At 49.6% G+C, this 19,875-nt stretch overlaps 1 protein-coding gene across 1 annotated transcript in view; it reads left to right on the plus strand.

The window, feature by feature from the left end:
* The first annotated feature begins 12,556 nt into the window (after positions 1-12,556).
* HK1 (hexokinase 1) overlaps positions 12,557-19,875 on the plus strand; it is a 66,528-nt gene continuing 59,209 nt past the window's right edge. Inside the window, exon 1 of the mRNA XM_072756212.1 lies at positions 12,557-12,737. Within this exon, the coding sequence (XP_072612313.1) occupies positions 12,675-12,737 (63 nt within the window). The 5' untranslated portion in view covers positions 12,557-12,674. The remainder of the gene's footprint in view (positions 12,738-19,875) is intronic.

Consider the following 19,875-nt stretch of genomic DNA (forward strand, 5'->3'; position numbering starts at 1 on the left):
ATATTCCATGCTCATGGATTGGAAGAATTAATATTGTGAAAATGTCAGTGTTACCCAGGGCAATTTACACGTTTAATGCAATCCCTATCAAAATACCATGGACGTTCTTCAGAGAGCTGGAACAAATTATTTTAAGATTTGTGTGGAATCAGAAAAGATCCCGAATAGCCAGGGGAATTTTATTTATTTTATTTTTTATTTTAAAAAAATTTTAAATTTATTTATGATAGTCACAGAGAGAGAGAGAGAGAGAGAGAGAGAGAGAGGGGCAGAGACATAGGCAGAGGGAGAAGCAGGCTCCATGCACTGGGAGCCCGACGTGGGATTCGATCCTGGGTCTCCAGGATTGCGCCCTAGGCCAAAGGCAGGTGCCAAACCGTTGTGCCGCCCAGGGATCCCACCAGGGGAATTTTAAAAAAGAAAACCATAACTGGGGGCATCACAATGCCAGATTTCAGGTTGTACTACAAAGCTGTGGTCATCAAGACAGTGTGGTACTGGCACAAAAAATAGACACATAGATCAATGGAACAAAATAGAGAATCCAGAAGTGGACCCTCAACTTTATGGTCAACTAATATTCCTATCAAAGGAGGAAAGACTATCCACTGGATAAAAGACAGTCTCTTCAATATATGGTGCTGGTAAAATTGGACATCTACATGCAGAAGAATGAAACTAGACCACTCTCTTGCACCATACACAAAGATAAACTCAAAATGGATGAAAGATTTTAATGTGAGACAAGATTCCATCAAAATCCTAGAGGACAACACAGGCAACACCCTTTTTGAACTTGGCCACAGTAACTTCTCGCAAGATTCATCCATGAAGGCAAGAGAAACAAAAGCAAAAATGATCTATTGGGACTTCATCAAGATAAGAAGCTTTTGCACAGCAAAGGATACAGTCAACAAAACTCAAAGACAACCTACAGAATGGGAGAAGATATTTGCAAAAGACGTGTCAGATAAAGGGCTAGTTTCCAAGATCTATAAAGAACTTATTAAACTCAACAGCAAAGAAACAAACAATCCAATCATGAAATGGGCAAAAGACATGAACAGAAATCTCACAGAGGAAGACATAGACATGGTCAACATGCACATGAGGAAATGCTCCGCATCACTCGCCATCAGGGAAATACAAATCAAAACCACCATGAGATCCCACCTCACACCAGTGAGAATGGGGAAAATTAACAAAGCAGGAAACCACAAATGTTGGAGAGGCTGTGGAGAAAGGGGAACCCTCCTGCACTGTTGGTGGGAATGTGAACTGGTGCAGCCACTCTGGAAAACTGTGTGGAGGGCAGCCCCGCTGGCGCAGCGGTTTAGCGCCCCCTGCAGCCCAGGGTGTGATCCTGGAGCCCTGGATCGAGTCCCACGAGTCCCACGTCAGGCTCTCTACGTGGAGCCTGCTTCTCCCTCTGCCTGTGTCTCTGCTACTCTCTCTCTCTGCATCTCTATGAATAAATAAATAAAATCTTTAAAAAAATGGTGTGGAGGTTCCTCAAAGAGTTAAAAATAGACCTGCCATACGACCCAGCAATTGCACTGTTGGGGATTTACCCCAAAGATTCAGATGCAATGAAACGCCGGGACACCTGCACCCCGATGTTTATAGCAGCACTGTCCACAATAGCCAAACTGTGGAAGGAGCCTCGGTGTCCATCGAAAGATGAATGGATAAAGAAGCTGTGGTCTATGTATACAATGGAATATTACTCAGCCATTAGAAATGACAAATACCCACCATTTGCTTCGACGTGCATGGAACTGAAGGGTATTATGCTGAGTGAAATAAGTCAATTGGAGAAGGACAAACATTATATGGTCTCATTCATTTGGGGAATATAAAAAATAGTGAAAGGGAATAAAGGGGAAAGGAGAAAAAATGAGTGGGAAATATCAGAAAGGGAGACAGAACATGAAAGACTCCTAACTCTGGGAAACGAACTAGGGGTGGTGGAAGGGGAGGTGGGCGGGGGATGGGGGTGATTGGGTGACGGGCACTGAGGTGGGCACTTGATGGGATGAGCACTGGGTGTTATTCTATATGTTGGCAAATTGAACACCAATAAAAAATAAATTTATTTAAAAAAAAGGGGAAGAAAAAGATAGACCTATAGATCTATGGAATAGAATTAAGAGTCCAGAGATAAACTCATACATTTAGAGTCATTTGGTTTTCACAGGGGTATGAAAACAATTCAATGGGGTAAGAACAATCTTCAACAAACAATGCTGTGACAATTGAATATCCACATGCAAAAGAGTCAAGTTAAATCCCTACCTCATACCATATACAAAAATTAATTCAAAATATTCAATAGCTCAAATTATAAAACTCTTAGAAGAAAACATAGGTATGAATCTTTGTGACTTTGGATTTGGCAGTCGTTTCTTAATATGATATCTGTTATGGGCTGAATTGTGCCCCTCCACTACCAAATTCATATGTTGAACTTTTAACCCCCAGTACTTCAGAATGTAATCACATTTGGAGATGGGGTCTTTAAAGAGTTAATTAATTAAAAGTGAGGTCTTTAGAATGGGCCCTATTCCATTTTGGTGGTTTTTTTTTAAAAGATTTTATTTATTTATTCATGAGAGACACACAAAGAGAGGCAGAGACATAGGCAGAGGGAGAAGCAGGCTCCCTGCAAGAAGCCCAATGCGAGACTTGATCCTGGACCCCAAGATCACACCCTGAGCTGAAGGCAGACACTCAACCACTGAGGCACCTGGGTGTCCCCCCCTATTCCAGTTTGAATGGCATCTTTTCAAGAAGAGGGAATTTGGACACACAGAGAGACATCCTGGATGTGTACACACAGGGAGGGAGACCATGTGAGGAAGGGGGATTCTGCATGCTAAGGAAAGAGTCCTAAGAAGAAGGTAAACCTGCCAACACCTTGATCTTGGGCTTCTAGCCTCTAGAATTGTGAAAAAAAATACATTTCTGTTGTTTAAGACAGTATGTAATATTTTATGCCAACCCTACTAAATTAATACAACCCCAAAGTGGAAACAACCAAAGATTAGTCAACTGATGATCGGATAAACAAAGGTGATGTATCCACACAATGGGATCTTATTCAGAAGTAAAAAGGACTGAAGTTCAGATATGTACTACAACATGAATGAACCTTAAAAATATGCTAAATGAAGGAAGCCATTCACCAAAGATCACATATTGTATGATTCCATTTATATGAAACATCCAGAACAGGTACATCTGTAGACAGAAAGTAGGTTAGTGGTTGCCTGAGGTTGGGGAGCACAGGAGTTTGGGAGGTGACAGCTAATGGGTACAAGGTTTCTTTTTGAGATCATGAAAATTCTCTAAAAATGACTGAAGTGATGATGTTACCACCCTGCAATTATATTAAAAATCATGAAACTATACTTTAAATAGGCAAATTATATGATATATGGATTATATTTCAGTAAAACTGTTACCAAAGGGAGAAAAAGACATCATTCCATTTTTTATACTGAGAACTTTGAAGTATGGATAGATATAGTACGGTTTTTTAATCTGCTCACCTGCTCATGGACATTTGGTTGTTTCTAGTTAGGGCTATAAAGTGCTGAGAACATTTGTGTACAAATCCTTGTATGGACAAATGCTTTAATTTCTCTTGGGTAAATATCCAGGAATGGAATAGCTGGGTCACGTGGTCAGTATATATTAAACCTTTTTAAAAAGATTTATTTATTTATTAGAGAGAGAGAGAGAGAGAGAGAAAGAGAGAGAGAGAGAGAGTGTGTGTGTATGTATGAGTGGGGGTTGGGGGCGGACAGGGGGAGATGGAGAGAGAGAATCCCGAGCAGACTCCATGCTAAGTGTGGAGTCCTACGTGGGGCTCCGTCTCATGACCTGGAGGTCACGAACTAAGCCAAAACCTAGAGTTGGATGCCCAACTGTGCCACCCAGGCACCCCTATATTAAACTTCATTAAGAAGAGTCAAACAGTTCCAAAGTGGTGTCATTTGACACTCCCATTGGTCTCATCTGTTTTCATGTCTATGTTTTAGGTATGTTTTATAATATAAATAATACATTAGTGCCATAGTATGCATTGATAGTTATGAGTAAATGTACAGATCGTGGAGATATGTGAGCAAAACATTTTTGCTAAACATTTTTGATTCTGAACAGATGAGTTCCTTAGCCTGGTTGGAGAGAGTTGGTATCACTAAGGGCTTTGTATTCATTTTGTAGAGCTGCAATAGCAAATTGGCACAAACTTAGTGGTTTAAAATAACAGAAATTTATTATCTAGCAGTTCTGTAGGCCAGAAGTCTGAAATCAAGGTGTCAGCAGGGCGGGGCTCCCTCCAGTGGCTCTAGGGGGAGGATCCTTCCTTGCCTCTTTCACTTTTGGTGGCTCCCGGTGCTCCTTGGTTTGTGGCTGCAGAACCCCCTCATGTCTCTGCCTCTGCCTTCACGGGCAATTCTTTTTTCCCCACCATCTTCTCATCTGCCTCTTATCAGGAAGGTCATTGGATTTAAGGTGTGCCAGGGAGATCCCATCCAGGAAGATCTTATCTCAAGATCCCTAAAGTAATTACATATACAAATATCCTTTTTATTCACTTTTTAAGAGTTTATTTATTTATTCATGAGAGAGTCAGAGAGAGGCAGAGACATAGGCAGAGGGAGAAGCAGGCTCCCTGTGGGGACCCTGATGCAGGACTCAATCCCAGGACCCCAGGATCATGACCCAAGCCAAAGGCAGATGCTCAACCACTGAGCCTCCCAGGTGCCCCAAGAACCACCCCCCCCCCTTTTTTTCAAATAGGGTCACAAACACAGGTTGTGGGGATTAGGGCATATCTTTTATAGGGCACCGTACAATGCACTACAGGCCTGTTCTAGCAGAAAGAATGGGGATGAGAGGATGGATTCGAGATAATTCTTAGGTGAGTGTTTTGTTTTGTTCTTGAGGCACATATATGGGGAGACTCAGTAGGGTTTGGTGACAGATTAGATGCAGGGCATTTGGAAGGGAAAAATCTCAAGGATAATGCTCAGGTTTTCAGCTTGGCTGATAGGGAGATGGTCCTACCTGGACCACTCTTTTCCCCAGAGGGCAGAGGAGGCACAGGCATGGTGTACTCCCTTCTATTCTGGTTTCTGCTCAAGTGTATCCTCAGAGAGGCCTCACCTATTCATGCTATCTGAAATGATACTCTTATTCTCTGTTGTTCAACCTAGATATCAGGATTAGATTTGGCTGGTAGTAACAGAAAACTCCAAAATAGCAGTTGGGTTAATGCACTGGAATTATATTTTCCTCTGAAGTTCTACAAATCTAGAGGTAGGGGGCTACCTACCCCTACCCCAAAGCCAACCTTTGGGGCTACCTTTGGGGCTACCCCCCTACCATAGGGGGCTGCTATGGGGCACCCTGGTGATGGGGATGCAAACTCTTCCTATTTTATTTTGTTGCTTTGTTTTGTGTGGTTGCCATTCTCAAGATTATCTCAAAATTCAAGACATTCCTGGTTCTCTAGCCAGTCTGTCTGTATTTCAGCCAGCCAGAAGGAAGAATGGCAAAGAAGAAAAGCTGCATAATCATCATGTCTTAAGGAAGCTTCCTGGAAGCTAGCATGAGATGCTCTCACTTTCATCTCTTTGGCCAGAACTTGCTCCCATGGTCACATCTAGCTGCAAGGAAGGCTAGAAATGTAATCTTTACCTGGGAAGGGGGGGAAGTTCTGGATTCAGCTAAAAATTGACTCTAACTCATTAGTTAGAACAAAGGGTAAATGGAAATTGTAGGATGTAGCTCTGTCGCCTACATTCTTTTTATTTTTCCTCCTAGCACCTGACCTAATGTATATTTAATTTGTGACTTGTTTACTGTCTGGCTCTCCCCACCAGAATGTAGGCAGGGACTCTGCTGCTCACCAGCATATTTCTAGTGACAGGCAGACTAGATGCTTCACAAATGTCGAATGAATGAATAAATGACAAGGTAGGGAATCAAGAAGAGAGAGTTTAAGGAGAAATGATGGTGTTGGGAGACCTCCTGAGTTTCAGGTGCATATGGGGGCTAGGACTTCATGTTCACAGGCAGTTGGAATATGGGTCTGGAACTAAGAAGAGAAGTGGGTTGAAGCTCTGGACAAGAAGTCACCAAATCTTCCTGTGACTCAGTATCTCATCTATAAAATGGTGATAGAACTAGTATTTACCTCATTAGGTTGTTCTGAGGGTCAAACAAGTTAATATAAGAATTTAGAGGGATCCCTGGGTGGCGCAGCGGTTTGGCGCCTGCCTTTGACCCAGGGCGCGATCCTGGAGACCCGGGATCGAATCCCACATCGGGCTCCCGGTGCATGGAGCCTGCTTCTCCCCCTGCCTATGTCTCTGCCTCTCTCTCTCTCTCTCTCTCTGCGTGACTATCATAAATAAATAAAATAAAAAAAAAAAAAAAAAAAGAATTTAGAACAATGCCTGGTCCACAGCGAGTTCTACCTGAGAATTAGGTATTATATTTTATAAAGCTGGAGATACTTAATTTAAAAAGCAGCCCTTATTTTTCTTCCTCTGGCTTAAAACATTTTTTTTCTTTAGGAAATTATGGTGATAGGAGATAGAAATTGCAAGTAAAAATTGTCTTTTCTTAGCAAAATGAAAAGTCAATACCTAGTTTTTATTTGTATGCATGTTTCATTTGCTGGCCTATGAGATCTCACAGTCTAGGAACCCTGATTAGGTGTTGACATGGACTCTCCTACATGAACATTTCCTTCTATATATGTGAGCTAATTCTAACGGGGTAGTATTGAAGATCTTCTGTTGGCCCTGTGGAGGTGGTTGTGCGTGGGTATCAGAGCGAACTATCCCAGGAAACTCAGAGTAATCAGCAAGGTGATTTTTGAGATTGCTCTGTTCAAACAAGATATGGGTTTCCTTTGGGGAAGGAGCAGGCTTGAGATAAGGAGCAGGGCTGAAAGCCAGGCAGGCCTCAGTAGTCTGGTTAACCCTTCTTTCAGGCTGTCATTCTTTATGCATAGGAGGCTTATCATTCTTTATTCATAGGAGGTTCAGAGGCAATTGCAATGATGATGGGATGTCCACGAAGCCACAGGGCCAGACAGGGCTTTCCTCACAATCCTGAGGGACAATCATCCCCACAGGGAAGTGGAAACCTTCTTGGGACAGAAGCTGAGAGAGGTGTCTCTGGGAATCAGGTGTTTTATGAACCAGGTAAACCAGGTCAGGGTTGAGCAAGGAGCAGCCAGTCAGAGAGCTTTATAATACATGAAGGGGGTAGGACCTGGGTGAAGCAAGAGAGGTGCTGAGGGTACAAGATTTGAATGCAAGATTTAAATCTTGCATGCCTTGGCACCTCCCTTCCTGATCCCAGCCCTAATACCCGAGGACTTCTACCTACAAATTCCAATCATCAGGAGCTGAAAACTTAAAGGCCTTACAGGGGCCAGACATTAGTGTGCATCAGCACAGTGGGCAGGCTGGGTGGGGCCTGGGCCAGGCTGCAGCACCCCGCTCTGTCTGAAGGGGGCAGTGGCTGCTCAGTTCTAGCAGAGGCCCTGTGTGGCTAGACCAGAGGTGCTGGGAACCCGCATTTGAAAGTGAAATCTCCTAATTTGTGTTTACCCATATTTGTAAAATATTAGGCGGGCTAATTAAGATAGGTGCTAGGCCACGTGGTGGCCTGGCAGTAGTCAGGATGTAACCTCTGTTAGGATGTTGTCAGAGGGCGGAACTTTGGGCAAAAATAAAAGAGGAAGCGAGTCAGGCCCAGGGTGTGATTTTACAGCCCCGCCCCTCCTCAGCAGCCTTCCCACAAAGGAGCAAAACCGGCTGCAAAGTGGATGAAAAGTCGCAATGAACTTTGATCTGGGTGCGCGGATGCATCTGCGGAAGGACCAGGACCCCGGAGGGGTGGCCTCAGCCTTGCAGGGACCGCAAGACCTAGCTCCTGGGGATTCACGTCAGAACTTTCCTCCCCATATTCCAGTGGAAAGTTAGCGTGGAAATCAGCAACTCGCATCTCCTGGCAGTCCCTCAGACCTACCTGGGGTGCTTCTGCCAGGAGCTTGTTTGCACTGTGCTCCGGATGGGGCAGGGTCAGGTCAGCTGCCACCTGGGGCCGTGGGTCTGGGCATCTGCATTTGTAAAAGCTCCCCAGGTGATTCTTCTCAGTAGGTGCAGCAGGGTTGAAATCTACAGATCCAATGGATAGAAATGTGGGGTCAGGACCCCTCTCAGGTGCTTCCTGTTGGAATGTGCTTTGCCTGCCAGAACGCCCCTCTCAGGATTCCAGCTTGCCGCAATGGCTCACATTCCAGCCTTCATTTTTCTTTATTCCCTTTCTCTGCCTTTGAGTCCTGCCACATACTCTATAACTTCCCTAACCCTCATTGACTGATGAAGTGGGCATAATGATATTTGCCCTGGTAACCTCACCAGCCTGTTATCAGAAGAAATGAGGCATTATCTGAGAAAATAAATGCTCTGTAAACTGTCAGTATTATGCAAACATTGCTGTTGAAGTGTACTCCCAGGTGCTGGAGTACAGCTCTGATCCACTGGAGAGAATTTCTGGAGTACCATTCCCGGTGCCCTGGGGCCGACGTGAGTTGTCACATTCTGACCTAGCCATGGCCTGCCTTCTCTTACGGGCAGTTGCTTTTTGTGGGTGGCAGCCTGGCATGGCCTGTTCACTCTCTCCCCCAACCCCGACTTCTATAAGAAGAGCACAGTAAATGCAGAGGGAAGTCCAGGGGGCTTTGGCGAGGGGTAAGGGCCATCTGGAGGGTGAGGGGAAACTTGGAGGACTAGATTTCCAATGGTCAAGGTCTTTACTGTTCTTCCTTGGGGTGCAAAGAATAATCAGCAAGGAGCTTGATATAGTTTTGGGTTGGTGAGGTCCAGAGCTGATGGTCAAGAATGAATACTTGAGATGTCTTTGGTGCAACAAAGGTGATTTTATTAAAGCACATGGACAGGACCCCCTGCTAGAAAGCTGCTGTACTGGGGTGGTGAGGAGTGGCTGATTAATATACTTGCGAGTTGAGGGAGGTAAGGAAAAAGGGAGGTGGCCAAAGGGGCAGCTTTCATTATGCTAAAGGATACCAAAGACCTGGCTATTATCAAGCAAATGTTGTTTTTTCTTCTAGCAAGGCATTAACTTTAAGACAGTTGGAAGTCTCCTGGAGGAATGTCACATATATCCCACCCAGGAGAGGGGGGCGGGGGGGAGGTTCCAGGCTGTCTGCTCATGGTTTGTCCTCAGCTTGCCTTCTGCTCCCTCATCAGGCTTAGTTGGCGTCTAAGAGCTGTATGACAGCAGAAAGAGGTGGGATAATGAAGAAGTGCATGAGGTGATAACTGGCATGATAAAGAGAGGACACAGGCCCAGCTCTGAGCCCTGGAGGGGACACAGCAGTGCAGCATGGGCTCTGGTCTCAGGAAGCTGTGTGATTGGGGCAGATAAGGCCAGGCCCCCAGAAGACAGTCAACAATATCAGGCAGACTGTTACGACTCAGTGTCACTTATCAGAGGCCCAAGCTGCAGTGAGGTGGAGGGGGTGGAGGATGGACAGAGCACTGTCTGGGCATCAGAACTGGGTTTAAGCCCCAGCTCCCACCTCCACCACAGCCTGACACTGGACAAGATGGCCCACATGTTGCATCGCAGGTTCCTGGTCTGTAAAGAAGAGTCTTGGTCTAGATCTAGATGGACTCTGAGCACAGTCCGAATTGGCCCTGTGGAAGTGCTAAGGCCTGGGAGACTGGGGTGAGTAGTATGCCTAGGAAAGGCTTTCTGTGGATGGTGGGAGAGCTGGGCCTTCGGTGAGAGGGTGACAGGGACACTTGGTCAGGGGGTGGTGAGTGGAGAAGGCAGGGCAAGCAAGGACTCATGAGCAGGGGCTCAAAGGGAGCTGGTGGACCTGGCAGGCCAGCTGGCGACAGTGGGAAGTGGCCTTGCTGTGGCCCAGGGTGGAGGAAGAGATAGGTAGGGAAGAGTTGAGTCGGATCACAAAGGCCTCAGACATTAGGCAGAGATGTTTCAGTTGGCTCTGTCAGGAAGGAGGGTGTCATCAAGGGATTTGGGGCAGGGCTATGATGTGATTAGGCTGCTTTTTAGCAGGAATGAGGCGGCCTGGACTTCAGAATGACTTGGATGGTAGAAAGCCAGGAACCAGGAAGGCTAACATTTGTAACATTTCTGGCATGGGACAACGAGGCCTAGAGGTTGAAGGAAGCAGTGGGGCAGACCTAGAGGTATCTCTCAGGAAATATTGATGGACCTTGGGGACTGTGTGCATTGGAGGGGTGGGGAGAAGAAGAGTCATCCTTCCTCACTCAATGGCCAGGGAAGAGAAACCATTGGCAGCCACCTTGCCTGCAAACAGAACTTCTCGGAGTAGCCTGGAAAATTGGGAGGCTCAGTTTCTCCCTGGCTCCAGCTCACGATGATCCAAGAGATCATGAATGTAATGGGGGCGCAGTGATGGTAGGTTGAGGGGTATGTATACTCCTAACATTCCTGATCACTATGCCAGGCTCATTCCACCTTCGAGTGCTAGGCATGCGAGACAGCAATTTGCAAAGCACAGTTCTTGATCTTCAAGGAGCTTCTCACCTTGTGAGTCTGGCAGCATCATAACTGCAGGACTCAAGTGGCAGTTGAGAGCAACCAAATCATTCTCTTTCTCCCAATTTTGCTTTATGGCCATGTAGGCAGTGTAAGTGTTTGATGGATGCCAGGAAACTTACATTCCTTGTTTATAATGACACTATCCTGAGGGCAGATCCAGGCTTTGTGGGGTTTGAAGCTTAAATAATTTTAGGGAGCCTCTTTGGAAAACAATTCAAAATTGCAAATATAAAATTGCGCCACCCTCTCTGTGCTTAGAACGGGTGGTGGTGGTGGTGGTGGTGGGGCAACGCAAGGGAGAAGCCCTCATCATACCAATCTTATAGTAATATCCGCCACTTACTGTGTAATATAAGCAACTATTTTATTTGTAGTATTCCACAGCAAGGAAGGGAGAGTGAGTGGGCGTTCCAATCTCCATGCTATGGAGGAGGAAGCAAGCTCAGAAAGGTGACTCAGAAGGTCACTGCCAGACAGCTAGCAGACAGTGAGTGCTGAGCTGTGGACTGAAGGCTCTGGCCTTAGGGCCATATCTTCAGTCAGTGATAGCAATGGTCAGACCCCAAAGGAAGAAGGTAGCGGACCTAAGCCATCTCCCCCTGATACCACTGTACCTTTATGTAGGCCGGGTCAGGGTTCCCCGGATCCAGGTCTGGGGTAGAGGTTGGGGGGCTGGACTGTGGCCATCTCTCAGGGCACCACAGGGTGCGGCCCTGGTCCCAAGAGCATGGCCTATTTAGGCCGAGAGGCTTCCTCCGGTAGGAAGGATGGCAAGCTGCGCGGGTGAGCACTGGCTTGGAGAACACAGCGTCCTAATCCTGAGATCTACAACTTCCCGGTTGTGTAAAGTTTGGCAAGATACACGGCCTGGGGTGAGCCTCAACTGGATTACCTGTTGAGGCAGGATAGTAAGCACTTGGTTGTATTCTGAGCTCATTACGTGTCGCCTTGCAAGGCAGTGAGGCTCCTGCACACAGACCCTCGGGCCCTCTCACAGCCGCCCCCTAACCGCCCGAGGCCGCACCCCCTCCCCTCCCCTCCCCTCCTCTCCCCCTCGTTAAGGCCGGACGTTTCTCTAAGGATTCCTCCCAGCCCAGCTCGCTTCCGTTGGGGAAGTGAAAAAGGTGGCACCTCGGAGGGACGCCTGGGGCAGCGCCCAGACGCCCGCGAGGAAGAGGAAGGCGGGGGCGGGCGGGCGGGCGGGCCGGGGCGTGCGCCCTCGGGGGAGCCCCAGGAGCCCGGGACTCGGGCGGGGGCCGTGGGGCGTCGCTCTCGATTTGGCAACACAAATCCGCCTGCGGGAGATTAGGCCGGGGAGCGGGGTCGGGTGATGCTCGGCCCGGAGGACGCGGACGCGGACGCGGCCGGGGCGCGGCGCAGGAGCCGGCGGGAGCGGGGACCCGGCCGGGGCTCCGCGCAGCCGCTCGGCCCCAGCGCCCGCCCGCCCAGGCCCCGCTCGCGCCGCGCGCCCGCTCCTGCTCCCGCCTCCGGGGGCCCCGCATCCGCCGGGCTCCCGGGGCCGGGCCCGAGTCGGGCGGCGCCTCCTCCCGCGCCCCGGCCCGGCGCCCCCACGCGCGCCCCTGCGCGGCCGAGCCCGGCGCCCTACGTGGGGGACGTGCCGGGAGATGCCGGGCCGCGGGGGCCTCCGCAGCGCCGCCGCCCCCCCGCCCGAGCGGCAGGGAGCGGCCGCCGCGCCCCCCCGCCCCCGCCCCGGCCCCGGCCCCGGCCCCGGCCCCGGCCCCGCCGCCGCCGCCGCCGCCGCCGCCCCGCGCTGCAGAGGCCGCCGGCAGCCAATGGGCGCCGAGGAGGTGGGCCGGCCGGCGGCTGTCACCCTGCCGGGCACGGGCGCGCGGAGCCGGGGAGCGCGCGGGCCGCCGCCTCCCGGGCCTTGGGGGCGGAGCCGCGGCGGGCGGAGGAGGAGGAGGAGCCGCCGAGCAGCCGCCCGAGGACCGCTGCTCGCCCCGGCCGCCCCGCACCGCCGCCGGCCCCGCGCCCGCCGCCTCGCGCCCGCGCCCGCGCCCGCCAGCATGATCGCCGCGCAGCTCCTGGCCTATTACTTCACCGAGCTCAAGGATGACCAGGTCAAGAAGGTGAGCCCCGCGCGCCGCGTTCCGGCATCCGCCCGCCGCCGCCGCCTCCATCCTCCCCCCCCCCCCCCCCGGGCCGGCCCGGCTCGGCTGCGGGGCGTCGCTGCGGTGTCCTTGAGCCGGGCTCTGGATGGCAGGCGGGCGCCGGGGCCGCGCGGGGAGGCGCTGTGCGGGGCGCCGGGGCCGGTCCGCCGGGCCTGCAGCGGAGGGGCGGGGGCGGCGGGCGGGGGCGGGCGGGGGCGGGCGGGGGCGGGGGCGGCTGGGCCGGGCATCCCACCCCCGGGGCCCCGCCGAGAAGCCCGCGCCCCGGCGAGACCCGGGCGACCCGCCGGGCTTCCCGGAACGGGGAGGGGCGCGGAGGCCACCGGAAACTTTGCTCACAGGGCCTCGGGTCCGGAGCCGCATGTCTGAATGGAATTTTTTATTCCTCTACGTGACCGCTCTCTTAAACTGTAATTTTCAGCCAGCGCAGGGAGCCGGGATGGGAGACCGATGTTCTGAGCCGGGTAGAGGCCTTGACATGTATGCTGGTGACATGTGTGCACTCGCACTTGGCCGCATCTCCCTACCTGCAGGGCTTGCTGGCTTTGACGTCCCTCTCATAAAACATCTGTCCATTGGCAGGTCCTACAGGTCTGTCTGTCCCCTATGCCAGCTTTGCCACCGGGTTTTTAAGAAACAGCCGGGGCTGTGGGGAAGAGCTCCCATTTTATCAGTACTAGGCCTGGCACAGGCTTCTGACCCACCCACACCCAGCATGGGTGACATTACTGCTGGGGGAAAGCTGGGATGGACAAAGTCAGTCTGACTGGAGTTCAAACAAGGGACATACCTACAGGTGAGAGGCGGGAGTGTAAAGCCTAGATTTTTCTGCCGGGCCAGCCAGCAGGATGTTCATTCAGTTCTCTTCCTATCTCCTTAGGACAGCCCCGGCTGGCACAATAGGAAGTAGGCCTGCTGAGGGCAGTGACCTCATCAAGGTCACCTGGTGAGTGAGAGGCAGAGCCAGGGCGGGTCTCTCCCTCCCTCCACTGGGAGCTTGACAGGGGCTCCTCCTGGAAGTCAGCTGAGGGGGAGGTGCTAAGGCAAAGGCCCTGGGGACGCTGCTTGGATCCTGGGTCCTGTGCCAAGTGGGGACCAGAGTAGGGTACTTGGGAGGTAGGCCTGGAAATGTGTCACTGGCCCTCACAGCTGTAAGCAACGGTGACTCCCGAGTTGTCCAACTGTGAGACTCATGCTCACTGCTGTGCCACGCTGTGGAGCTTCCTTCTGGCCACCGAGCTCTGTGAGCTGTGCATGCCTCTGTGCACATTTCACCTTCTCTCGATTGGTGGTGTGTGCCCTTGAAATTCTTCCCGTTTCACAGTAGGGAAGTTAGGGTACCGATGAGTTCACTGTCCTTTCCCTACCCATGGCACACACTATATAGCTCAAGACACTGGGGTCAGGGGGGACCCCAGACAGACCCTTCTAAGTTTCCATCATCCATCCTCACCGGCCATCGCTTGTGTGGCCTCCAGGAGCTAAGTTGGGTCAAGGTTTGGACGGTACTCAGAATTATTTGATCAGCCCCTCGGTATTGACTGTGGCCCCAAAGTCGCCTGCTTGCTGTGGTGGCTTCCCTCAAATTCTATCCACCAGGCTCCTGGAGGCATCTCAGTGTGTGACTTCTGAATCATTTGGCCCCCAAATCCCTTCTGCACTGAGATTGGGATTCTGACATTCCCTCTCCACCCTCTTCTGGCGTCAGAACATTGCTAGAGGAGGGTCTTTAGGCCAAAGCTTCCACCAGATAATATTATTGGCGAAGGAGAGTTTTGAGGAGATGGCTTTCTTGCACCCCATGGGGGACCCTCTTGAACTGCTTCCCCATGGTGTGTGTGTGTGTGTGTGTGTGTATTCCTGCCAGAGGGCCTGCATGATGGGCCGCATCGCACTGTCATCCTTGGGTGTGGTCTCCAGGAAGCTTCTTGGGCCTCCTGAGAGCCTAGTGGACGCTTGTTCCAGTGGCCTAGCCAGCTTTCCCCACCCCCACCCGTGCAGATGCTGGGGGATTGCATCTTCTCTCCTGGGACGGAAGACTTGATAGAGAGCAGCCCTTCCTACCCACCGCTGACTGTGAAAAGGCCAGGTGGGGGTGCAGGACTCCAAGCCCTGTTCTTGCCGAAATTGGGCCCTACCTGTGACCCAGTGGGGACCCAGTGAGCACAGCCCCTCGCCTGCCTACTCTGCCAGCGTGGGTAGCCATGATGATTCAGCCCTTCAGCCCTAGACAGGCTCCGGGGCTCTGGAGACAGCTGTGGCATCCCCCACTAACCTTCATTCGTTTTCTTGCCTTCTGGTCTGAGGGTAGGAGGAAGGAAGATGGGGATGGTGCCAGGGTAGGATTTTTCGGGATTGCTCAGGATACAGACGTGATCATGAAAAGGTTATCATTTCTCTCTCCATTGCCTATGAGACATGTCACTAATTCAATCTCATAAATATATCTGAGGTTGCAACAGGCCAAGAGTCTGCCTTCCCGGCATGGAGCCCCATTTACCAGACTGCATCTGCATGATATTGGTGAATGGGGTGCTGGGAAAAGCGTGTCCCGGCACTAGACTGAAATAAGTACAAGGCATATTTTCCTTTTACTCTTCTAGTGCTTTTAGGAGGAAAAGGAAGGCACGTGCGTGCTTGTGAAAGATTCCATTCATCAGAATCCCAGACATCTGCTAGTTCTGCAGCTAGAGGCTGGGTCCTTTGACCTCCCCGTAACTTTTAGCATGCCTATCATCTTGCCTGCTTCTTCCTCTTGGCTTAGCTGTTAGAGCCTGGAGGAGGGTGAAGGTGCACATAGTGCTTTGTTTGGGAGAAGAAGATGAGCCCAACAAGGTGAGAGCTTGCCCTCTTGAGAAGGTCTAGCTTCCGGGGTGCCTGGCTGGCTCAGTTGGTAGAGCGTGAGACTCTCGATTTCAGGGTTTTGAGTTAGAGCCCCACATTTCGTGTGGAGATTACTTAAAAATAACATCTTAAAAAAAAAAAAAGGCAGGACTAGCTTCCTTTCCTCCAAGTTTGTCAGAATGGTGACCAGTGTTTTTTCTCTGAGTGGGATCCCTGTGACCCTGTATAATTCCCATTAGCAGGTGAACAAACAGGTGTGCTTTATCCAACAACTGAACCCAGGAGTGCTTGGCCCAGGAAGGTGGGGGAGAGTATGCTAGCAGTTAAAGGGGTCCCCACGTTTTTTTTCTCAGAGCGCATGTGTCCCAGCTGCAAAAGCAAGCATTAAAAAAAAAAAATCCCCTTTGCTTATTGCTCAGGGGGTGAGAGAAAGGATAGTTAGAAAATTATAAAAAAGACCTCAGATATCTTTTGATCTGATGTTATACAAATGTCTGGTAAGAGCCTCACTCCTTGGCGAGTCTTTCTCTCATAATCCTTGTTCCCACTACCTTGGATGTTTTTCGGAGTTCTTCCCCCAAGAGAAGCCCTAATGCTTCATTTGGTTTGATAATTTGGGACTGTCGTGAGGGAGTAACCTGGGAAACCGGGTGGGTACCAGGGACTTTCACATCTGGCCATGCTGTGCTGTCCTCCCACGCTCCTGCTGTTTTCTGGAGATGGCATGGGCAGCTCTCTCCAAAAAAGACTGATTTGGTCCTGTCTCCGTGTGTGTCTGCAATCAGGGATTCCTGCTTGATAGAATTAGCCACTGGAGTCAGCTTGAGCATGCCTGAGGATGCCCCTGTGGATAGAGAGGCAGCCGTACACCTCAGAGCCTGCTGGCACCTGCTTATTTATTTGAGGACCTTTAGAATCAAGTCTGGTCTGGGAATTCAATAGTTTCTTTGGAAAACCTTTGAGTCCTTTATTATTTTGAGTCCTATGCTAGGCTGGGGTGACAACTATAAACTTGGTAGAAATGATCCCTGTTCTCCTGGAACATAAGTAATGGTTCACTGGCTTACGATAAGTGCAAAGCACAGAATGCTGTGAGAGCATTTAGGGGCCAGTGGTCAGATCGTGGGTGGGAAATCACTGGTTTAGGAATGGCTTAAGGCCAGGCTCTAGGTGTACACATGGGAATATTATACTTAGAAACTTTGTGAGGGAGAGTCAGATGGATAGTTCTCAAAATGTAGTTTTGGTTTCTCTTTAATGGTTTGTTATCTCTGAGCATCCCAGAACACTTTATGGCAGTCATGTCAGGTATCAATCATGTGTGTGTGTGTCTGTCTGTCTATCTATCTATCTATCTATCTATCTATCTATCTATCTATCTATCATCTATCTAATAATACATACAAGTATGCTAACATGCTTGTGTGTATGCTTTCATTTCATCTTTCAAAAACGTCCATGAGGATGTCAGGACAGGAGGTATTATTATCCCTTGAGTGTCCCAGAGCAACACCTCCCCCTTGCAGTCCTGCCTCCTGCCCTGTGTGCTGCCGACCCAAGGCAGGGATTTTATTCCTCATTTAGAAACAGGGACTGGAGGTCCAATGGAGGGAGACATGCCTTTCTCAAGGTCTTAAGAAAATCTGGAATGGGGTCCGGCGGGCTATTTTTACTTACTCCCTTTGCTTCTTTCCTCTAGGAGAAAAATCCGTCTTTGTTGATATTAATGATTTAACTTGGAATCTGTATTTTAATTCTCTCTCCCACAAGTCAACACTTAGGAGTCAAATTTTATTATGAAATATTTGAGGATGGGATCCCTGGGTGGTGCAGTGGTTTAGCGCCTGCCTTTGGCCCAGGGAGCGATCCTGGAGACCCGGGATCGAATCCCACATCAGGCTCCCAGTGCATGGAGCCTGCTTCTCCCTCTGCCTATGTCTCTGCCTCTCTCTCTCTGTGTGACTATCATAAATTAAAAAAAAAAAAAAAAAAAGAAAGAAAGAAAAAAAATATTTGAGGATGCCTAAGAATGAGATTGAGATTAACAAACACCTGTGTACTCACCACTGAGCTTGAGAAGTTACAGACACAGTTACAATTACATTAGAGATTCGACTGAAAGCCCTGCATTCCCATCTTCTATCCCATTCTGTTTCTCCTTCAGAGAGCACCCCTGTCCTGATTTTGATGTTTATCATTTCCGTGCATGTTTTTATGCCTTTATTACATAGCATATATCCATAAATGGTATGTAGTGTTCCTTTATGCGGTTTTAAGCTTTTGTAAATGATGCTGTACTCTGTGTACCCTTCTGCAACTTGCCTTTTCTACCTCAGCCTTCTATATTTGGGATTTTTCCATATTGATCCATACAGCTGTGCTTCATCGATTTAAACTGCCGCTTGCTCTCACATTGTGTGAATACCTCACAATTTATACTTTATGTATTTTTTAAAAGATTTTATTTATTTGAGAGGGAGTTAGAGAGCAAGCGTGGAGGGGTAGGCAGAGGGAGGGGGAGAAGCAGACTCCCCACTGAGCAGGAAGCCCAACTTGGAGCTCCATCCCAGGACCCTGAGATCATGACCTGAGCCAAAGGCAGACATTCAACTGACTGAGCCACCCAGGGTGCCCCTTATCTATTCTTTTGATGGGGATTTGGGTTTCTACTGTTTGACACTGCAAACGGTGCCACAGTGATTTTTCCCGTGCGGTTCCCCGGGCTCTGGGCCGTATATCTGGGATGGAACTGCTGGGTGGAGGAGTGTGTGCATCTTCCCATTTTCAAGATTTTGTCAGATTGCCACCCCCGGGGATCCTGCCACTCAGAAGTTTGTACAAGTTCCTCCTGTTCCACACCAATCCCTGGTATGGTCCAACCTGTAACATGTTTTAGTAGATGATTTTTAAAGAGTCTGTTTCTTCCCAGTCATTTCCATTAACTTTACAGCACTCAAGCAGCAGTTTAAAATTAGCTATTTCCTAGTTTACCTTATCAAGCAGAGCCCTTGTTGCAAAGCTTCACTGAGTGAGGTCGACAGCTCTCACTCTGAGTGGCGCCAGCCCCATTTACTACTGCCGCTGGGCCAAGGAGGGGGAGCCAGGTGCAGGGAAAGGTGGGGAGGGCTCTTTGTGGCCCCTCGTGCTCCCGTGTGTGTGGGAATCCGTTGAACTTTTCCGGGAATTAAAAATGCACACGTGCTTCTGCCCGCCTGCCCTCTCCCTTCCTGGGTGGAGCTGACCCAGCCGCAGGCTGGCTTATCAGTCTCCTAAATGTGCCAGGCTCTGTTAGAGGACACTCAGGCCCGCAGCCTCTCTCAGACTATCTGCCGTAAAAGAAGAGGGTGGCCGTGCCCCACGGCAGGAAAACTGAAATGATGCAAAGTGTGCAGCCCAGCCCTTTGCAAACCGCTGTCCCTGCTCCGGGACAGAAAATGTCGGATCGCGTTCATCTGATTCCAGGCTTGGTTATAGGCCACAGACGCCGATACCTGGAGGGGACCTTGGAGGGGAGGGTGCATTGAATGCCGACTAGGGGGTCTGGCTTTTTCCTAACACAGGCCTCATTTCATCATCAGTAGTAATACTAATGGAAGCCAACATGGAATGCCTGTCACACTCACTGCTGGGGACTGCCGAAGGCATTATATCCCCACGATGCCCCTGTGAGGGGGGGTTCTGTTATCACTTTTGGGTAAAGACCCTGAGGCTCAGATAGGAAACAGAAGAGCCAGCATTCAGACCCATCAAATCTAATGACAGAGCCCTGTTATTTTTTCAGTTGAGGTATAATACTTCTGTAAAACTCCCCATTTTAAAGTGTACAAAGTGGCTTCAAGTAGTTCACAAGGTTGTGCAACCATTACCACCATCTAATTCCAGAATATTTTCATCACCCCCCCCCCCAAAAAACCCCATTCCCATTAAGCAGACACTCACCATCTAACCCTACCCCCAGCCCCTGGAATCTACTAATCTGCTTTCTTTCTTCTTCTTCTTCTTCTTCCTTTTTTTTTTTTTTTTTTTTTAAATGGATTTACCTCTTCTGGACATTTCATATAAATAGAATCATACAATATGTGGCCTTTATGTCTGGCTTTTCACTGAGCATCGTATTTTCAAGGTTCATCCATGCTGTAGCAGAATAATAGTTGTATCGGTGTACCACTGTATGTTTATGCATTTGTCAGTTGATGGACATTGGGGTTATTTCCACTTGGGAAGAATGTTGCTGTGAACATTTGTGTGCATGTTT

This window comes from Vulpes vulpes, chromosome 4 (genome assembly GCF_048418805.1).
Source record: "Vulpes vulpes isolate BD-2025 chromosome 4, VulVul3, whole genome shotgun sequence".
Lineage (NCBI taxonomy): Eukaryota > Metazoa > Chordata > Mammalia > Carnivora > Canidae > Vulpes > Vulpes vulpes.